The 18,383-nt window shown below is 40.5% G+C and overlaps 1 protein-coding gene across 1 annotated transcript; it reads right to left on the reverse strand.

Moving 5' to 3' along the window:
• Positions 1-504: 504 nt before the first annotated feature.
• On the reverse strand, positions 505-16,087 carry USP14 (ubiquitin specific peptidase 14). Its single transcript, XM_079984799.1, has 16 exons — positions 15,906-16,087; positions 14,640-14,785; positions 12,382-12,414; positions 11,651-11,755; positions 10,699-10,802; positions 9,098-9,156; positions 8,274-8,404; positions 7,869-7,949; positions 6,504-6,592; positions 5,679-5,793; positions 4,813-4,878; positions 3,974-4,066; positions 3,201-3,329; positions 2,586-2,646; positions 1,380-1,487; positions 505-1,239 (listed from the first exon to the last, which is right to left on the reverse strand). The coding sequence occupies exons 1-16, from the start codon at positions 15,919-15,921 to the stop codon at positions 1,085-1,087; spliced, it is 1,491 nt and encodes a 496-aa protein (XP_079840925.1). The 5' UTR covers positions 15,922-16,087; the 3' UTR covers positions 505-1,084.
• Between the last annotated feature and the right edge of the window lie 2,296 nt (positions 16,088-18,383).

The following is an 18,383-nucleotide window of genomic DNA, read 5'->3' on the forward strand; positions in this document are numbered from 1 at the left end:
ATTACTAGGTATTTAACTAATTACTACTGAAGACTTTGTAGCAGGAAAACTGGCCTTCTGTGACAGGTTCAACAAAATATACGTTCCATGGAGATAAGACTGGACTAGGGAAGTGTACCAACTATTAAGCCTGTAATATTTCTAGGAGGAACAGGATGAAAGAATATGGTGGAAGAGAAGTGACTGCTTACACATTGACTTCTATACAGAGCACCAACTTACAGAAACCCATCATAGTATTTAAACCCATTTAAAAGCATATAACATCAACATGCAGTATAAGAAGGTAGATTGCTCCTCTTCAAATAAGTTTTTAATAAGAACTATTTCCCAAAACTGTAACCACTTCCTCTCCTTTACCTCAATTTAAACCAATCACAGTTTTGCTAAACTGTATTCTTTGGTTTCCTGTTGAAGCTGGATGGGATGCTTACTTAGCCCTGCACTGGATACAAGCCAAGAGGTATACGGTTAAGCTCTAGCAAGAAGACAAAACACCAAACATTTATGTAAGAAGCACCATCATTACTGATCACCATTTATTCAAAGTCATGGAATGCCAGCAACAGAACAGACCAGGTTGGCACATCAGGCTGGACAAATACGTGATTGTAGCCATATTTCCATAGGCTATGGGCAGCAGCACTGTGTTACATGTTGAGGCAACAATTGATATTCCACTTGACAAAGCTGTCAAGACACAATAGAAAGGATCGACAGCTACTGAACTGGTAGAAACCATGCAAGAATTAACAACAAAATGATGCATGAATAGGTGTGTAATAAATATCTTGCTGATAACATTAGAGGAAAGGGCAGGAGGCCTGCTTAATTTTGCTAAAATTTAGTTGTTTTAAAATGGACTTTTTTGCAACCTGAAAACTAAAATCAATTTCAAATATAACAACTATTGAGTGACTGTAGTAGTGACTTTAGTGCAGAGGTCAGTTTCAAAACCTGATTTGCTTCCTTGCCGCTCCAAATGACAGTAGACTGAAGGAACCAATTTTGCAGCCTCTGTGAAGCTCTCTGGAATTAAGAAATTTATTTCACACCTAGGCAGAAATGGTAAAAATGAAGTCTATTAATCAGCTTCCACTTCCGCTTCCACTACTTCAATTCTGCGTGGCCCATAAAGTAGAACGTAAGCTATATGCCAGTCTCCACCCCCTGATAGCCTCAAAATATCTTCAGGTGTAACAATGCTGACTTTGTCATCATCAAATTTAATCCACTCATCTGTGAAGAAAAAGAAATAGTAAATTAATACCACATATTACATGAACTATTCAGAGCTAGGGCTTCCAATTTATCATTCAATAAAACCAGTCAACCTTCATGTACTATTATTTTGCTGGCATCTAAAATTGCCTCAGTACCTTGTTTTCTTTTAACCCAAGATACGTAATGTCCAGAAGAACTAGATCTTCCCTGATGTGTTAGCACTGCCTGTAGGTCATAATATCCGCAGTTGTTGGAGCCAATATCTGGGGGAGAAAGATCATAATGTAACACTACAGTAAACAATCCGCACACTTAACCCAAGTCTCTTTGTGATTGCCACAGGAATCTTTACAGCAGGCATGCGGACCTTCCATCCCACAAATTCGGGCAACAAGCCTACTTTCCCCAAAACTTGTCCATGTGGTGTCAAGTGTCAGGCAGATACTGAAGCAGCTAAATCAGATGTGCAGCTCGAGTTCCTCATGGGTACTTGATTGCACAGTGGATTCCTGCAGAAAGCAGCTTTACCACCCAGTGCTGCAAAAATACTTGACAACCAGCACTGACAAGAGGTCTAGACCTGCCAAAGTTGACCCATGAGAATTGGAAATGATAAGTGGCTTGCCCACTGGGTCAAAAAGGCTCCCAACCCCTGCTTTAGAGCTTTAGGGTGGGGATGGGGAACCTATAGCCCTCCAGATGCTGCTAGATTACAACTCCTATGATCCTTAATCCTTATTCATGAATGCACACACCCAAGAACACCAAATTAAGCATGTGAAGGAAGAGACTGCCTGCAAAATTAAGCAGTGTATGAGGTTAAGGAAATTTGTAGACACATAGAGCAAATAGCAGAACTACATGTAACAGGCTTGGGAAGAAATTCGCTTTGCTACCTGTGTTATTTTTGTCCAGATTTGTTACCTGTGGCAGACTGCAAACAACATGCGTAAAAAAACTACGCAGTTCCATTTTAACAAGTGCAAGCCAAAATAAAATTTAAAAATCATCTACTTTAACAACAAAAAAAGCGTGTAGAAGATCAAATGCTTGTCTGGTACAAAGACATGATCTCACCTGATCTCTTTCCTGTTATATTTCTGTAGCAGTTGTGAGCTTTAGTTTTTGTACCATAGATACTGCAATCAAGTACTATTCAAATATTAAGCTGTGCAATTTATCAGACACCCCTTACACCCTTCACTCACTTGGTCAAATATATCTTCAGCTATTCAGACAAGGAAATAATAAAAATGCTTATGTGTTTTGTCCATTTTCAATACCTAAATGCCTTATGGTAATCTAAGGTGAAAAAAATCAGAGTTTTAAATGTATCCAAAGTCCTTTCAATTTCCACTTACCATCAGCAAAGGAAAATGGCTCGTATTGAACTTCCTTCTGTGCACCATCACCTTTACTAGACTTAAAAAATAAACATATTTATGGTTTACATAAGTTATGTTCATATAAGGCAAAAGAGAAATACATTAAAAATAAAATAACGTATCATCCTAATAAATGATCACTGATGACCTTTATCAATGAGAAACAATTTCTAAATAAAAGTTAAAAGTCTTTGGAGCAAATTACATGGTGTGTCAAAGCATTACAGAAACTCCAAAAGTATCACAGCCAGAGTAAGAAGCACAACCAATGAAGAACTAGCCACTCTGCTTTCAACAAGTGGGATTATCCATTAATTTTCCCATTAATAAAATTAAAGGGAAGAATTTGTCAGCAAGAGGGAAATGGCAGCTGCATACGCTAATACAATTACTAGGTCTAGGAATTAATGAAATTCAACAGCAAATGTTGATACTCAAGTCTTAAATTTTTGAAAATACAGCATTATTATAAAGCATCTAAATGATGTTTGGGTCATAATGGTTCACTTGTCCAATGCTGGCTCTTATTTAAGGCTTGTGTATAAAAGAAAATTAGGTACACTGCTAAACCAATCTTAATAGGACACCTACGTTCTTTGGCTGCTGATTGGCTTTTTTGTCTTCTAGTTCCTTGAATTTTGATCGATACGGGGTCATCTTTTCTTGCAGTTCTGATGTACATAGCTCATATACATCCAACATAAGAGGGAATTTAACATCCTAGGAGCAGTTAGAAGAGAGGCTTGCTGAACATCTCTGTAAAGCATCATATGAAGCTAACTGACCACCACAGACATCATTTCCCAGGATTGCTTTAAATGCAGTTAATTTAACACATTTAAAGTTGCCTTTTCACTTAAAACTCAGGATTTACTTAAAAAACAAAAAACACTTACGAACATAGCAAGCTGCCATCTAGCTCAGAACTGTCTCCTGACTGGCAGCAACTCCCAAGTTTCTACCTGGAGATTCTAGTTACTGAATCTGGAACTTTTTGCACATAAAGTATATGCTGGAGCTAATAGCCTTTTCCATAGCCTAGCCTTAACATATAAAAATATATTCTGTGAATGTCTGCAGAATGTTCTGTCATGTTACAGCTTTCATACTATCACATGGTCTGAAACATTTTCTAGCAGAAAAATCATGCTCCTAATCAAATGGGCTATGCTGGTTCAGCTTTCACTCCTATCACAACAGTTTAAATTGACATGGAAGCACCCAATTTCACTTAGCAGCTTGTTGACCACCAGGTGGATCAAAAAGCAGAACTGTAGTGGTGTTTTGAACCGCCCTGGGATCTTCTGGATGAAGAACTATAGGCAAATTTAAATAATTATAATAATAATGTATGAAACACCTACCTTGAGAACTTTGGCATTCACAGATTCTTTCTCTTTGTAAAAGAAACGAACCATCTGAATAGTCAGGTAGGCAGGCAAGCGACTTATCTTGGACTAAAACAAGCAAAATATTCACAGCAGTAACTACTTAGCTGCAAGTGGAAGCAAATGAAGTATGCATTCATTTTAAACTTTATATCCTGTACGACCCTGGATTACAAGAAGAAATTTCACTGAAAATAAGAACACTGAATTCCATATACAGTGGTACCTCGGGTTAAGAACTTAATTCGTTCTGGAGGTCCATTCTTAACCTGAAACTGTTCTTAACCTGAAGCACCACTTTAGCTAATGGGGCCTCCCGCTGCTACTGCGCTGCAATTTCTGTTCTCATCCTGAAGCAAAGTTCATAACCCGAGGTACTATTTCTGGGTTAGTGGAGTCTGTAACCTGAAGCATCTGTAACCTGAAGCGTCTGTAACCTGAAGCGTCTGTAACCTGAAGTACCACTGTAACTGGATTATGTGCAAAATCCACAAACAAAATACACACCTTTTGGTACAAGTAGTATCAGGTTCCCATATTTGGCTTGCACTATTTACCCAGCCCCACACTACCCCCACTCCCAGCAAGGTACATGCACATTGTGCAGGTGATACAAGTTACTCCCATAAGCTACTTGTTACAGTATTGGAATGGGGCATCAGATTACAATACTTAGAATTATACTGCGTACTTCTCCAATTTATGCAGCACAACAAAATCCAATCTATTGATATTGTAGGATCTTTGAACTTTATTACTCTCTACACCTCTAAAATGTCAACATAAACAGTTTTATGGCTACAAATTTTACTCACAGATTTTATGTAGAGTGCATTTCTTTGCAATGTTGGAGACAGCTTGGTAATTTCTTCTTGAAGACGCTGAAACAGAAACATAATACTACATCACATCATACAAAATCATTCCAAAACCCCTGCTTTGGTGTCTTAACTTGCCCTCTCCCTGCTTTTATTTTGGTTTCTGCCAAAATAAGATATAGCCTATACCAATGGATGGGTCTTAAATGCAGTAATCTCTGGAGCACTTTCAAGCAATCACCAAGAATAGGGAGATATGGAACAGTCGGAGATGTCTTTGAAATGCTTATCAGCTGGTGACATTTTGAGTTTGCATTTTAAAGTCTGAACTAAAAAGCAAAGGGTGACATTCCACACTGTACAATCAGACATCTGCTCATACAACCCAATCTAGTCTGGACAGTCTCCCCATCTGTTCTGCGTTCTTAATCCTGTGGTCACACTTAGGATACTAGTCTACATTTCATGCTCAGTCTTCTACCTTAACACCATATCAGTTTTGAAGGAGACCAAGAAGGAGGAGAGTCCTCTTGAATTCTCTGCTTTATTAGCATAGAAAAAATTAAGCTACTAAAGAAATGGTATATACATAGCAATCGGATGGGATAGAGAAGGCAAAATGCAAAACATAACTTGCAATGCAATTCTGCTTTACAGATTAAGACACCTAAAAGTTGGGAGTGCATGTTCAGGACACAAATCTGCATTTTGTGTCCAAACAACCCACACAACAATTTTTTCTCCCTATCCCCACCATCTTTTTGTGGCTTGTTTTCAAGCCAGCCAAAAGTAAGCAAGGTCTTTCAAGCACTGTGCTACAGAAAGAAAGCAACTTCCAGAGACAATGAAGTGAAGTTGCTCACCAGTTTAAGACCCGTGAAAAGATATTTTACTTCTTGATTGATAAAACAACTAAGCTGGAGTTGATTCTCTCTTCCTTTTGTGACATCCTCCTCTTCTGCTTCTGTGCATTTCATGCTTTGCGTAATGTTAAGGACAAATATATATTTATGCAAAGACTTGAAGTGCTGCTCTATTTCAACACTGCTGAGCTTAATGAAACAGTTAAAAGAAGTGCCAGTCAATACTTACTCTTCATTTCAGCATGTTTTAATTTGCTGTGAAACAATGGTGCTTATTTCAAGGAAAGCTGTTTTGATAGCAGTGACCAATTCTTTTGCTAACAAACAGTACAGGACACATTTGCACATCCTGGCATGAACTTCACCTGCCACCTGCCCCTTGCAACTTTGGAACTGTTTAACAAAAACAGCTGGCTGTGTTTTTATTTGATTTGAAACCTTGCTACATCACTTCAAGGATGAGGAACATGTGACCATCCAGAGACTGCTGGACTATAACTCCCATTGCCTGTGACCACTGGCCATGCTGCCTGGGGTGGATGAGTCTTGAAGTCCAACATCTGGAAGGCCCCAGATTCCTCACCCCTGCCCCAGATTCACTAACAAACAAACAAAGTTTGTGTAGCTCCCACTTTGGGAGATTTCCCAAACTTAAATTTTCATTTCCCTCTATCCACTTGCCATTCCTTATTTCTATTCTATGTTAATAATCACCCATCCTATAAAAAAAAAGTTTCCTCTTGTGTCAGTAAAATCCCAACCCTGCCCATGTTGCTATTACCATGAACATCATCCCCCATGTATTGCCAGTAACGTTTAGGATACATAGTTTCAAACTCAATACTGAAAAACTGGTCAATTAAGCTCTTCTTTTTAGGAGGTGCTGCTGCTGCTCCTGAAGCTCCAGAGTCAGTCTGTAAAAACAAAGAAGTAATATAATAATACAATTTATTTTTTATATGTCGCCCATTTCCTTCTGGCAAAATGTAAAACCGCAGTAACACATCACACATTAAAAACTTCCCTATACAGGGCTGTCTTCAGGTGTCTTCTAAAAGTCATACAGTTGTTCATTTCATTGACATCTGATGGGAGGGCATTCCACAGGGCGGGTGCCACTACCGAGAAGGCCCTCTGCCTGGTTCCCTATAACTTCACTTCTCGCAGTGAGAGAACCGTCAGAAGACCCTCGGAGCTGGAACTGTGTCCAAGCTGAACAATGGAAGTGGAGTCGCTCCTGCAGGTATACAGGGCCGAAGCTATTTAGGGCTTTAAAGGTCAATACCAACAACTTTGAACTGTGCTCTGAAACAGACTTCTCATTCTGAGCTTCTTTAAGCCACATTACATCTTCCCAGTTCCTTTACTCTTACAATGTGTTGCCTGACCTTCAGTATTACTGCGCTTATTAAGACTGGGTACAGACCTGAGCTTTGACAGCTGTTGAAAAGTGGAACACTTCCTCTCCCTATGTGAAATTGCTTAAAGCAGCTGCAGGACATGGAAGGAGGAAGGCAGGGAGTGGAAGTGAAACCAGGCTGAGTGGGTACTCCACATGTGGAAGCCACTGACTGACAGCTTCCAGCACATTCAGAATCTATATTAGCTCAGTCAGGAGCTCTTAGTGAACAGGAGAGCTCTAATGATCCCCCATCCTCTTCAATATGAAGGAGAGCTCTGCATGGACAAACCCTTTGTGTGAGCTTAAAGCTGTTCCTTAACACTGGATAAATGAGGACAGTTGTGCTCTCTGAAATCTCTAGGTATATGTACCTCAGATATACTCCATCAAAGCAACTTTTTATTGATGGTGGCGTATTCAACAGCTTGAGTTTCTTATTTCTGTAGTTGCTACTCAAGGTTTTTTCTACACAGTGCTAATATTTGAGACTTCAATTCTAAGTTAAAAATGTGGACAGGTTTCTGTTGCCACTACAGTCAGTTGTTCAAGTATTGGGGGGGGTGGGGGAGACACATTCGGCAAGTCTCTGGAAATGAAGCTATGCAGCAGTATAATAAACGTATTAAAATGTTATGTACTAAAGGTCACAGTCCTTAAGGTTTACCCCAAAACTTGCACACAGTCAACACATGGTTTTTTGTGTGTGTCAAAATCAAAAGTTGTTGCTGTTTTTGGCTGAGCACAGTTAATGCCATTTTCTCCAGGACTGTAAGACTAAGACCACTTACTTCCATAACTGTGTCATCTTCGATTCCTTCTAACTTCTGCTGCAGGACTCGCATCATCTGAACCCAGCATTCATTGGCATCCTATGAAAGAAGCAGAGAAAAGCAAACGTTTGGCACAGTGATAGCTTGAGTTTGACAAAAGAAGTTGCAATAAATATACTAATTTGAGTTTACTGCAAACATCATAAATCTGAAGTATTAACATTCTTTCAAAAGTGTTTTTCTTCATAGTTGCTACAGAATCATATGAATACAATTATTAAATTCAAGTTTACACAAACTGTACGTAGGTTTGTACTTAATTATTGCCTCACAACTGAAACATATGAAACTGGTTGAACAATAGATGTATGTTGGGGAGACATATGCTGCCTGAATATTAGAAAGTAAAATAAAAGCATTTACCTGTTGAAGATATTGGCCTTGATCCCCTTTCTCCGCAAACTGGGGAAAGGCCATATGTAAAAACTGGAGGAGAATGATGGGAGGGATACTAGAGGAGGTTTTATCCATGGAATCAAATAAATCTCTAAGAGCTTAAAAATAAAACAGAGTTGTTTTTCAAAGTGAATAAACATTAAATTGTTAAGCACTAAAGGATAGATGCAATAAACACAATATAGTTCAAATAAATATTTCCCTTTTTATTGTATACCATAGTATTACTTTTAGAACAGGGCTAGTTAAATTTTTTACATCATATGTTCCCAACAATCTACCTGCAAAACAGGACTAAATACATCACACCCTTGTAACAGACTAAACTGCTGCATGTGGAGATTCAGTGTATGAGAATCCTTCATGGCACCCAAAGCCAATTGTTACTACAAAATTTATCAGTAGCTCCTCAAGAGCACCTCTGAATAAGGATATTTTTGCTCTTAAAACACAATTATAAAACTTCACACTTGGAAATCATTAGTTATATTTGAGATTCTTTGAAAACACAAGAAACATTATTAACTGTTGATAGAATTATAGAATTGGAGATTTGTAAGGGACCCATCAGTTTCAACAAAATGACAGTAATTGATTTGGGGTGGGGACAACCCTAGACATTTCAGAAGTACAAAAAATAAGACAGTGAGATGTGTTTCTTTGCCTGTTAAGAGACCGCTTGCTTTTGGCTTCCCCTCAGTTATAATCTAGTGAATAGAATCCTTAAAATTCTGTTACAAAGAGGGTTTTTTAAGCAGCAGAAAGCTCTACATTGATGATCAAATACAAACCTGCTGTGATGTACTGAGCAGAGGCCATTTCTCCTGAAGCTCTTAAGGCACCAGCATATCTAAAGAGATGTTTAAAACATGTTATTTAATTTGGCCTTGGAATCAATGCAGCCCCCACAAAAATAATGCTGAGGTGGACTTTTATCAGGACTGTGTTACTTGGAGCAAAACTTATCTAATGAAAGTGTAGAAATTGAGAGTCAGCTTCCATTTAAAATAATAATGAAAACGTGTCCTCTAGTGTCTGCAGAACAGTGAGCACACATGTGCAGAGGAAAGCACAAGGTTTCCAGGATCCTTCTGTCCCCAAGTCTGGATTACTCATTATTTGTTCCTCCATCCCACCCCAGAAATTCTACTCCCACTGACATTGGGACAGCGTTAGGCTCCTTGTCTTGCTCCTTTCACTGTACACAGAAATGAAATGAGGCCACAAATTTACTCCAAGGCAGAATCTCCCCAACAACACAAGATAAAACCAGTTCTCTATTCTGCAGAGTTCCAAATTCTGCCTTCCAATAACTGCATTTCTATACACATTGAGTTCACTGAGTTATGGCACAACCATCACCTACCATGGCTTCCATATTTATCATTACCATCTCAGGATATACTAAAAATGAAGTTACTGTTTAAAAGCCAAGCGCTTGGGCCCAAACATGAGCAATCAGAACTTCACTTGTGCAATATGGCTTTCCGATCCCTTCCTCTCCCTACCAGTCTCCTATGCCCACTGACAAGCTACACCCAAGGGTTAAGGAACCCTCTGGGAGAACATGGGAGTGTGGCACAGGGGACTGCAGCGAAAGAGCAGAAAAGGAAGAAAGTACAGAAAGCCACCTTGCATAAGCAAAACTGCCTTTCAATTGCACAAGAGCACCTCTAGATCCAAATCAAGGCCTTAAAAGGGCAACGAGTCCATAAAGAGTTGCTTAGCCGAACTGTTCACCCATCTGGAATGCTTCAGAATGTTATGACTTCTATTAATCTCTGTTTTATATGCAAGTTATACAAGTCATTCATTTGATTCCTACCTCCCAAAGTGCTAACAAGACTAACCTTTGCCTATTCTGCTTCTTGATGAATTCACAAAGAGCGGGAGCAAAGTGGCAGTAAAGAACACACAGAAGTAACATTAAGCATGAAAACACTATTTTAAAGGCATGGTAAATTAATTTTGCACCAGCTACTTAATATGAAAGCATTAATATATCAGTCTTAATTGCATCTCAAATCACAGTACTCTAGGATTTGGCAACCTGAGAAGTATTCTTAAAAGCCAACATAGAAGCTATTATACTGAATATGCTACACTAGGCAAACAAGGCACAGAAAAAATTCTGGAATAAATTGGATAGGAATAGAAATCAAATTTTAAAAGAATTCATAATAGCGTTTAAGTCTTACTTGCAGAAAAGCAGATCACTAACTGGATCTGAATTCTACCACCAAATTGTAAGCATCAATATATTTAGTACCCATTAAGAAGAGAAGTTGAATGTTAAAAACAATAAGGTGCTCATACTGAAGCCCATCCCCCAAAGCCACAATCTCTATTTAATAATGATTTTGAACATCATTGAATAAAATATGAAACCTACCTCTTAAGGGCCTCTTTCAGTTCTGGCACAGAGCGAATACACTGAACTGTAGCATTCATATAACACGTATTCCCAAGATTTGTTAAGCCGCATGGTAACTCCATCTACCACAAAAATATAAGAGTGCTTGAATATTTTACAGCAGTTTTTCCTGAGTGATTTCCAGGAAAGCACTATCAACATTTAGTTCTATAGCACTTTTGCACAGCTAAGGCTAGTACATGAACAGCTATTACTTTTCTGTGGACAAAATTAAGTGGTTTGTTCAAACAAACAAAAAAAGAAAAGCTTTTACACTTTTAACTAAGGCACCACTATGGATCCAAAGTGCAATTCTATACCAGTCTACTCAACAGTTCCATTGAGTTCAATGGAGCTGACTTCTAGCAAGTATAGTATTGCAACCTTAAGACTCATGCAAAGGCTTGCTGTAGTCCAATGAATCCAATTTCTTTCCTTTAAACAGCTACCCCACCACCATGCCACAAACTGCTTTTGAAATTTTCCTAGCTTAATAGGCAATAAGCAGTTGACTGTTAGACTTTCTCAAACACCCTTCTCAGGCATACAAAACTAGGTTTGCAGCTCTTATACATCCAGACTTCTCTCTGAAAATGAAGCAAGTTCACAACACATTATTAAGTTAAACTTGTGGCAATATGTTACAGATAGGTAGCCGTGTTGGTCTGCCATTGTCAAAACAAAATAAAAAAATTCCTTCCAGTAGCACCTTAAAGACCAACTAAGTTAGTTCTTGGTATGAGCTTTCGTGTGCATGCACACTTCTTCAGGTATCTTCTTCAGGCATGCACACTTCTTCAGGCTCATACCAAGAACTAACTTAGTTGGTCTTTAAGGTGCTACTGGAAGGAATTTTTTTATTTTGTTTTGATTGTGGCAATATGAGGAAGTACATTCAGACTTCTGCAAAGGGATGAAAAAATATGCTTACAGCTGAGGCTAACTGTTCTTCTGTCATATCTTCCACAAAGACAGGCCGAGCAATTGGTTCTTCAGGAAGCGCCTCAGCAGAACCCATCATTAATAAGGTCATGCCCTGTTCAAAAAAGGAACAATGACTATAATTAGACAATTAAGAAATAAAATGCATGGTGGTTTAGACCCTTTAACACTTTGGTTACTTGTGCAAGTTAGGGAATATCTTTCAAAAATAATATTTGAGCACTATCAGTATATTCCAGTTCATTTTTTAAAAATGTAGGCTCTGTCATATTAACCTTGCCTGTCTTCTTTCCAGTGATGCTTTTATTTACTAAGCATTCAGGAAATTTTTTACCAAGATTGCTAAGTAATGGTATCAGCCATTAAGTCTGACTTTCCATTACTAGCTTTATGCTTGCTTCTTCTTTAAAAAACAAACAAACAAAACCCCGACTACCACATTCACAGCTGAATAATTGTAGCAAATACAGAACAAGGTTTTAACAATTCACATAAAAGGGGGGATTTCTGCCCAACCCCCCTCCACCTGCAGCTTCCACACCATATCGCACACCATTACCAAGGGTCTCCAACCCCAAAGAAGCACAGAAGACAGGGGCACAAAAGTGTAGAGCGAAGGGGGAGGCAGAAAAGTCTCATTCTGTGAACTCTGCCCCATTCACTGAAGAAAAATTAGGATCCAAGACATCCAGCCCAATATAGTCACTGAGCAATACTTACATTTTTTATTTTGATGTTGCCCCAATCATCATCCTATTGAACAAAACAAAACAAATTTAAGTGCCTGAAATAATATTAAGATGAGTCAGCAGATCTAGTAGCTGCAAAACCCCAGGCACAATCCCCAGAAAGACGTAGTTAAGTGCTATTCATTCCAACAGTACAAAAACATGAATAACTTTATGCAGATTGCACCAATGTGAACTGCAGTGCAGCAGCTTCAAGAACACACATAGAGCCCCACCTATGTAAAAGCTCTCACTCTCATCCATTAGAAAGACTTAATACATGAAACAGGGAAAGGCTATGTGCACACAGAGCATTCCTTTATCACAGAAGAGACTGAAAATGTGCAGTATAATGGATGGGGAGTACACTTGCAGCGACTCTGAACTGCAAACATGGGCTTGTTCCCCAAAGTGTTGTATCAGCACTTCCACTCTCACAAGGTGGGCCCCCTGATTTTCAGCAATTCCTTCTTGCTGCTGCAGTCCTCCTGCCATTCAATTCCCGATGGTCCCCTAACCTTCAAAACTATGTGAAGGCAGAAGGCCACTAAGGAAAAGAAGAGGTGGGAAGTCTAATCCCACAAATGGAGTACCTTTCAATTCAAAGGATGGAAGCTAGAGTCCAAGCCACAGACTCAGAAGATTATGAATACAGTGGTACCTCGGTCTAAGAACAGAATCTGAACCGTGAAAGGGCACTGGAGGCGAGAGGCCTCATTAGGGAAAGTGCGCTTCGGTTTAAGAACAGTTTCGGTTTAAGAACCGACTTCCGGAACAGATTAAGTTCATAAACCGAAGTACCACTGTATTTGTTAATGCCATTCTTTGTGCAAGCCATTAACTATATAATAAGCAGTGTAATATCTAAGACTGCTTCATGTTTTATAGGTTTTCCAATTATATATGAAAATGTTCCCAACTATATACAAGCATAAGTTGCCATAAAATAGCAGGTGTTTCATGTTGTTTACCTGCAAAAATAAGCAAGTTCTTAAGCTAGCCAGGAAGGAATTATTTACCGACAGCTACTACTTGCTAAGGCAGCTAGAAAAGTGTTTACATATTAGAGACAGGTATGTGCATGTTGCTTCCTCAAGGTTTATTCTTGCTCAATCCTTGACAGATCCCTCTTCTGTTTAAATACCTCTAACAAAGAATACATGGGCATGTCCTACAAGAACTGCTGAACAGTTCACGCATTAGGAAGTACAGTGGAACCTCGGGTTACGTACCGTCCTCCTTACGAACGCTTCGGGTAACGAGCTCCGCTAACCCGGAAGTAGATGCTCCTTGTTGTGAACTTTGCCCCAGGATGCAAGTGGAAATCGCGCAGTGGCAGCAGGAGGCCCCATTAGTGAAAGTGCGCCTCATGTTAAGAATGGTTTGGGGTTAAGAACGGATCTCCGGAACGAATTACGTTCATAACCAGAGGTACCACTGTATTCACATAATTTTAGCCAAAATCTATTTCTTTGCAATTCCAAGCATCACTTTCAGTGTTGCCCTTTGAAGCAAGAGACAATAAGTCTGTTCCATCTTCAACAAGTAACAGTACTTCAGATATCAGCTCTCACGTCTTGTCTTAATCTTCTCCAGGCAAAACACACCCAGGCTTTTCAACCATTCCTCAATGGCTGCCCTATTTAGGACACATTATAGTTTTTCAATGTCCTAGACACAGGAATGAATTTTCCTGCAGTACTCATGGCATCAAATTGCCAAAGCTTAAAGTTTGAGTGATTTGATAGTTTTTACCATATCAGCTCACTGCATCAAACGAAAAAGAAAGCAACAAGTGTCTATGTGTATCTATATATTTGCATGCAAGATACCTCTTGCAACCTACCAAGCACTACTGAGCTCTAGTTCATTTGAACAGGGCACATCTGGAAGCAATGCTTGGTGGGTTGCACCCATTTTGGTGAATTGGTATCACACACATTCTCTAAAACATCACAAAAGCAGACCAGCTCTCTTTGGTTTGCATCAATATGCTAGTTTTAGTTATCACATTACACACAGGAAGTAGTCTTCCTTTCAGCCATGTAGCTTACCATACCCAAAACATAAGTACCTAAAGGGAAGCACCACTTTATGGTTACCTGCTTTGTTTAATTTTTTTGGTGCTTCTCTACCTGTATCCCACAAGCCAAACTCAATATGTTTTCTCCTGCTAAGAACGGCAACAATCCACGAAATTTATAAAACACACAATGACAAAAGTATGGCAAAATTATTCTCAAACTCTACCTTTAAAGTTCCACCTTTCACCATCACTTTTTGTCTGTCAGGCTGAACTCCAGTCAAAGCAAAAAGCTGTGCTTTGAATACCATTGGAGGTTCATCTGTATTCAGCTCCACTCCATCAAATTTCTCCTTGCCCCACTTTACGTTAACTGCAAGGGGGAAGAAAGAAAAATAGAACCATCAAGTTATGGTACAGTGGTGTGCAGTTCTTACATGCTGTATACACTGAAAAGGTTTATAGAGGTTTATATTTCATTTTACAATGAAATACTGTAAAGCACAAATTTAAAGGAAAGATTCACTATTCAAGCACAAAGGATTCTGCAGTCAAGAACTTTGCAGAATAATGAATCTTATATGGTCAGCCATGTGTTGGCTTAGCATTACTTGCAAACTGGGTCATTATTTGAACTTCTACCAAAGCTTTCACATGTGTAAGCTGAGACATTCACCACAGTGTTATTCATCATGTAAACCATTGGTCTTCAGAAGACCCCAAAGTCCTCAGTACCTCCCATTGCATCACGTCCTGATCTTTATGGATCACACCAGTGGCATCAACACCAACCATCATTTTGTTGTTCACTTTAAAAGATAAAAAAGAAGGCTAGACAGAAAGCTACTAGATGAAAAGGAAAACAAGGACTCAGTCTTAACAGTTGTATGCAAAGGTGATTTCTAGAGGGAAAGCTCCCGTCACTACTGCATGGCTAGCAGCATTCAACAAAATTCTCACACTCCCACACAGGAGCCCACTATATTCTCCTTTGCGGCATATATCACCACTGGGGAAAAGGAAGGAAGATGTGTGTGTGCATAAAATAACTTATGAAGAAGGTCCCGTATTCCATGTTGTGATCAAAAGGGGCCCAGATTCTGACAAGGCTGAAGACTGCCACTCGAAATCATCCAGGACGGGTGGCTTACGCAGTGCATGAGAAGACTAGAGGAAGGCTTACTGTGCAGCAACCCCATTTTCCTGGACAGGAAGGGGACCCTTGCAAACAAGAAGCGACCCCCTACTTCTTCCTCCCTCACCAGGGCAGGTGTCTCCATGATGCCAAGCCAACTTCGCACCTGATAAAAACCGCCTTCCCTCCTTCCCCGTGTCTCTGGTGGGCAGGAAGGCCCTTCGGAGAAGGCAGCCCGCGCAGCCCCGTGCAAGCGAGCCCCGGCCCGGGGAGCGGGAGGACCCCAGCAAGGCCTACGAAGGAGAAGCCGCACTAGGCCCCTGCGCGGCGCTGGTGGCGGGAGGCGGAGCAGGCTCACCTGTGAAAAGCGGCATGGCGGCGAGCGAGAGCAGCCTGCAGGAAGACGGCGGGAGCGGCGGCGGCGGCGGCTCAGGGCGCGCAGAGGAAGCGAGAAGGAGCTCCGGCGGCGCGGCGCTTCCTTTCCTCGGGGTCTCATTCAAACCGGCCCCTCAGGATGACGCTGCAAGCGCGGACGGGTGCGCGCGCAACTCCGGAAAGGCCGCCTCGCTGCTGCCCCCAGTGGCCGCGGCGCGCGGCGGCGGCGGCGGCGGCGGCTTCGGAAGGGAGCCGCGTGAGGAAGCTTCGCCGTCAGTCGCGCTGCTTCCGCCTGCTTAGCCTCGTGATCGGACCCGGTATGTCCCGTTAGTTACTCAGATGTAAGTCCCGCTGGATGTAATAGGATTTGCCCGGCAAGTGCTCGTGCAAAAGGATCCTGGCCGGCGGAGGGAGGGGCATGTTCCCAGTGTGTCCTGCTTACTTCGGAGGAAGCCCTGCTTACTGCGTTTAATATCGCACTCTGCATGCATTCTCTCCCCCCCCCCCCCCGTTATCACTGAATTATCCCCGTCTAGTATCGGAATGAAATAGTCAGGGCCTTCAGCTGGTCAATTCATTCTTTAGTTCCTTTCGTTTCTTTCCCCCCACTTCTCCTTTATCTCAAACCATACTTTAATTGATGTTCTCTGTCGCAAGTGCTCAGCCATAGATTTGACAACACAACTTTGTTGGGCGGTTTTTGAGGTTGTTTTTTTGAAAGACGTGTTTCTAATTTATACATTTATATATTCCTGCATACCTAAGGAATCCCCTAAGTATATAGAAATTACTGCTTTATATTTGGCTGGCCCTATTTTGCTTGCAAACTGTTAGGTAGTCAAGTACCCAATTTACTATTAAAGGAAATTATGATTGTGGCAAGAAGTGTTAGTCTTTTATCCAACAAATTACAGTATTAGCCCTGATAATTAAAGATACATATCTGGTTTCTTTGATAAATTGCTTAGAGGTGCTGCATTCTAGGGTTGTTTTGAAAAGTGTCACACTTCACTTGAGTGGTGTGAAAGTGCATCTCCCAGCTCATCTGCAAATTTCCATACCTATATGACTTCCACCTGCAATCTGCAGCCAGAAGTGGAAATATTTTTACACTAAGCTCCCTCATTACCAAGGCTCCTGAATTCTAGGTTGATTTAAGGGCATCCTTATTATATAAGAGCTGTATATATTCACAGCTTTGATGAAAAAGCATTGTCTTTGAGGCAATGTGATGGTTCTGTCCATAGTGCTTGATCTGTGATTTAATATTCCTCCAATTTGTAGACTACTCATCAGGTCCATCTGATTCCAGTGCAATTTCCAATAACTGTTATTCTTTTTAAGCCCAATTAATAGAGCAGCATGAGAACAATTACACCAAAGAACAATCATTAATGTACTCCTAGTGCTTAATGGAAACATTTTGTCAGCAGAAACTCATTGTCTAAACTTTCACAGTTGAGGAGCCACATCAAAGAAAGCACAACCCAAATGTGCCATTCAAAATTGCCAATGTTGAATGAAGAGTCTGGTCCAATTTGTCAGCCCTATGAGAACATAAGGCCATGTAACCCAACCACTCCTTCAGTGGTTACTAGGTTTAGAGCAGGCTTTGGGCTGCAGCCTCCTCCTTATTGCTGCTCTAGGGCTTGGGCCCCTTTTGCCTTTGTGTGGCTTGACAGAGAGCAATTTACATTTGGGACAACTCAGGCACCACTCTCTTGACTTCCCTTGCCAGTAGGGACTTGAACCATGCCAATAACTGGCTGGGCTTGAATTCCCATCAGATCTGAATGTAAGGGAACGCTTCCTAGAGACCTGCCTCATCATAAACTTCAATACAGTCAACGTCCAGATTTGCCTCCCACAGAGAAGAATCCAGATCCTTTACAGCATGGTACCCTCCTAGATATTGTTAGAATGCAACTTCCAACCCCAACTAGCATAGCCAATGGCCAGTGAAGATCAGAACTGTAGTCCAACATCTAGAGGGCATCACATTGGCCTGCTCTACAGTGTCAAATTATTTGCATGCCACATATTGGAAGAGGGATTCTAGTCTATTGACAGTAAGCCCAGTGCTTCTTTTCTTAAAAAAAAAAAGTTTAGGGGTACTCTCATTTGAAAATCACCATTTTATAGTTCATATCGGGGGAAATAAATACAGTAAATGGACAAAAGTACAAAGATTCACAAAATGTTTAGGGGTATGCATACCCCTGCGTACCCCCCAGAAAAAAGCACTGAGTAATCCTGTGACCACCTCATGCACCTGGCTGTGAGTAGGTAGAACAGTAAGTCTTGGAATCACTGAACTGCCAGCTTTAAATCTTCCAACAGCCTTCTTTCAATGTAAGAATTTCCTCTAGTCCATCTCTTCCTTCTGTCTCCAGAGGGTTGAGAAAAGTCTACACTCTCTTAGGCCCAATGAATATTTATCAATAGGTGATTTTTTCCAATT

The sequence above is a fragment of the Podarcis cretensis genome, assembly GCF_951804945.1.
Source record: "Podarcis cretensis genome assembly, chromosome: 7".
Classification (NCBI taxonomy): Eukaryota; Metazoa; Chordata; class Lepidosauria; order Squamata; family Lacertidae; genus Podarcis; species Podarcis cretensis.